We start from the raw sequence: 4,111 nt of genomic DNA, 5'->3' as shown, positions 1-4,111 counted from the left end.
CACACGCACACACACACACACACACACAGACCCCCACACACACGTACCCAGAAAGACCTGCAGGAAGAGCGTGGTACAGTAGCACAGACTCACGCTGGTAAACAACAGCTGTACGACGTAGATGAGAGGAATGTTGGCCACTCCGTGCAGCAAAAGCAGGGAGAAGATGGACGTGAGGTCTCCGTAAATGCCGTACGTGGGACTGTGGAGTGGAGTTTTAGTAAGAGTTTTACGGCACTTGCAACTCATTAAGGTCATATAATAATATCGTCACTTTTAAGCACAAGGGGGCTCTCCCGAAAGATGCTATGTTGAGAAACTCGAAGGCAAAGTTTTTGCCCCTTGTTCAGTGTCTTAAGGAAAGTTTTCTCTATAACCAAACAAATATACACACCAATGACACCAAACTTCTCCTATGGGTAGGACAATGCCCACTTTTGGTGTAGGTCAAAATTTCTGGAAACCCCCGAAATCTGGGTTAGCCCGCTTGTCCTTAAAACGACCATATAAGTGCTAAAGAATAGATGTTACAAGAGAGTAAAATAATCAAAAAAGAAGGAGGAGAGATAAGAGCGATAGATGTTTGATAGGAAAGAAGGAGCACACCACACCAGAACACTCGCCAACCACCCACACAACTCACGTATGAGAATACAAATACTCTAAGTAAGGTATCAAATAAGCACAAACACCCCCCCCCCTTCCCGCTTATTAATTTTCATTTTTTTAGCGCACCCCTCCGCTCCTTATCTCATACCCCCGTTTATTACTTTCCAGCTCGCCACGACCGACGATCATGTGAAACATTATATCTAGAATCTAGATATCTGAATGAAACTTCTTTTTTTTGGTTGTAAATGGCATGTTACCCTCAGTATTAGTACCGGTACCAGGTTGGCTACCTCAATTTTTTGTGCATTTTAAAAACTATAGTACATTGGTTTATGTTTTTTTAAAAATGAAACTGGTTTGTTCCTAAATGGGAAAATTTATCACAGTAACTTACTAAAGTCAAATATTTTTCATGATTTATTGTTCTTTTATTCCCTGAAGGAGAAATAAAACAGATTTGTTCCTACTAGTTCAGGGGTATGAGGTTGAATATTCCACCCCCTCCCCATACACAAACACAGCTAACACACAGTAATAAGCGTAAACACGCAATCCATACCCCCCCAACAGAAGACAGGCACAAACAAACAACGACACACACACACACACACACACACACAAAACACACATATACACACAGAGCTAACACACAGTGATAAGCACAAACAGGCACATCCACACACCCCTCAACAAAAGACAGACACATCCACACACCCCTCAACAAAAGACAGACACATCCACACACCCCTCAACAAAAGACAAAAGACAGACACATCCACACACCCCTCAACAAAAGACAGACACATCCACACACCCCTCAACAAAAGACAGGCACATCCACACACCCCTCAACAGAATACAAGCACGAACAAACAACGACACACGCACAGACAGACGAGCGTATTACTAAGGCAGAAGCTGCAGCGTGGCAAAAGCACAGAAGCTGGCGGTGATATGTATACACATGTCCCACGTGAAACTTGTGCAGTACAGCAGACTGGAACGGGCGCCCATCACAACCAGCAAGTGACGCATGCCGTTCTGGGGAACAGGAGAGTTGGCAGTTATTTTTTTTTACTAGCTGGGCACCCGTTCTATGAACGGAATCAAATATCGTACATCTCTATATATTATATTTGTGAAACTTCACACTTTCGCAGCCTTAAACTTCCGAACAACTTAGCTTTCGAATTTGACAAAATTAATGGTGGTTCAGAATCATTTAAAGGGTGCACAGTTTCATTGAGGAGCCTGAAGTCACTCACACTGTTGTTAAATTTTCAGTTTTTCATAACAAGACAGTTCACTCCTCTCTTTGAGCAAATTAAAAAAGTGTCCTAAAAAATCCAGTGGCGCCCTCTTCGACAAAGTGCGTACTTTGTGAATAGAGTTACCTAACTTGTGTGAAAAACAATAAAAGCGAAACATACAAACAGTGATATTCCTATTCTTCTTCTGGAGAAACGAAAGAAAGCTTCAAAACCAAGACTGCTGCGCCCTCTGAACCAATGTGTGGACTTCCACAGACACTGTTTTGGGCTGGGTGAACTATTTTGTTATTTAGGATCTTTGGTACCCGTTCGATGAACGGAATCAAAAGAATCGATCGTCAAGTCATTGTGGAACCTGTGCACGCTGGTAGAAAACGGAAACCTCACTTGTTTACAATGGTGTCTTAGAAGACGGACTTTCCCCAAATCAAATCACGAAACTAATGAAAAATTTGACTTCAGACTCCTTAATATAACTGTGCACACTTTAAATGATTCTGAACCACCGTTATTTTTTTTTCAGATTCGAAAGTTAAATGATTCGGAAGTTTTAGGCCACCAAAGTGACGAACTTTCACAAATATATTAATATATATACAGATTACAGAGGCTAGTCCTAACACAACCCTGAATGTTTCTGCAATACATTTTGAACCCTTCACTGCACGTTCTGCAATGGCGTTAACTCTTTGACGACGCGCATTCGGGTCATCAAAACGCTTTAGAAAAGATGCACAACTCCGTCATTCATGCACATTTTTCCATTCTGTTCTAAAATGGCCAGCAACAAAAGGTACACAGTGAAGTGTAAGTAATTCCTGTTTCTAATTTGCGTAGTAAGGTGGATCGAAATGTGTCACAACATTGCCTTTGGCGTACTGCTGATCGGACGTATTTGTATGCTACGCATTCAAAGAGTTGACACGTCATACAAACAAGACAAATCACCAATTTTCCTGACAAATATACAACACATTACACTGCAATAGAACACTAACCAAAGGCTATTTGTTTCAAATAAATTTTGCCAAAGACTTTTGATGATTACTGCAACCTTCCTATCCAGCTCGTCAACAATGAATCTCTCTTCCTCTTATTTGTTTCTTGTTTAAGTAGAGAGAAACACATTGACACATTAATAGTCATATTGTTCCGGGTAACTGTGAGGTAGATTGACAGAAACAACAAAGGGAAAGAAAAGAAGAAGAAGAAGAAGAAAAAGAAGAAGAAGAAGAAGAAGAAAAAGAAGAAGAAGAAGAAGAAAAAGAAGAAGAAGAAGAAGAAAAAGAAGAAGAAGAAGAAGAAGCAGCAACCCCTGAAACGTGGCGCCGTCCAGCCAGGGGCGAAGGTCATCGCGTGTACTCTGCCGTAAGCTGACAAAACGTCTTAAAAAAATTCTATTCACAGCAGTTTCGAGAAAAAAGTGTTTTTTTTGGTCAGTGTAACCATTGGTTCTGGGCCTGCTGGGGTAATAGTACAGATTGTGAAGCGCATAGAGCTTGCTGTTGAGCGGGGATTTGCGCTATACAAATGATATCTATTTTTTCCCCACACAAGTAGAGTTACCGATACTCACTTATTTCATTGGACACACAGAGCGGAAAGAAGCATTGGAGAATATTGTAACAACAGGCAAGTTTGATGGAAAGAGAGGCAGAGGCAGACATTGGGAAAAGATACTGGACAAGTTGACAACATGGCTGGGAACAGCAAGAACAACAGACACCATCGCTGCAACGCAGGACAGAGGGAAGTGGAGGTCCATGATCGCCCACGCCAGTCGGCAAGGCACCGGATGATGATGATGAAGATGAGGACGATGATAATGACGATGATGATGATTATACTCACCTGTCTCTCTTGGAGAGGAAGGAAGACGAGCGATGAGGAGAAGAAGGAGAGAGCGACCAAGAGAGCCATGGCAGAGCGGAGACACTGGGCGGACATGACGCGGGAAAAACGCCGGTCTGACTCTGTACGCTTGAGGGGCAGGGGCTGAAATGTCAGGTTAACACGTCATTGGTTAGTTGTCTCTCCTCTCTGCCACTCTTTTCTGTGTGTGTGTGTGTGTGTGTGTGTGTGTGTGTGTGTGTGTGTGTGTGTGTGTGTGTGTGTGTGTGTGTGTGTGTGAGTGAGTGTGTGTATGTATAAGGGTTGTGGTGTGGTAAAGGATTATTAATTAGGTTTGGATTTGTTTCAATTTTTTTTTCCTGAGCCTTCCTCAACGA

General features: G+C 42.3%; 1 protein-coding gene across 1 annotated transcript in view; it reads right to left on the bottom strand.

Moving 5' to 3' along the window:
• LOC101852184 overlaps nucleotides 1-4,111 on the bottom strand; it is a gene marked incomplete at its 3' end in the record, with an annotated part of 59,940 nt that overhangs the window by 14,037 nt on the left and 41,792 nt on the right. The window contains 3 exon segments of the mRNA XM_013083699.1: nucleotides 48-202; nucleotides 1,520-1,653; nucleotides 3,735-3,878. Coding sequence (XP_012939153.1) covers nucleotides 48-202; nucleotides 1,520-1,653; nucleotides 3,735-3,878 — 433 coding nt within the window.

The sequence above is a fragment of the Aplysia californica genome, unplaced genomic scaffold (genome assembly GCF_000002075.1).
Source record: "Aplysia californica isolate F4 #8 unplaced genomic scaffold, AplCal3.0 scaffold00250, whole genome shotgun sequence".
Lineage (NCBI taxonomy): Eukaryota > Metazoa > Mollusca > Gastropoda > Aplysiida > Aplysiidae > Aplysia > Aplysia californica.
The sequence above is the reverse complement of the archived record's forward strand: the minus strand, read 5'-3'. Positions and strand labels throughout refer to the sequence as shown.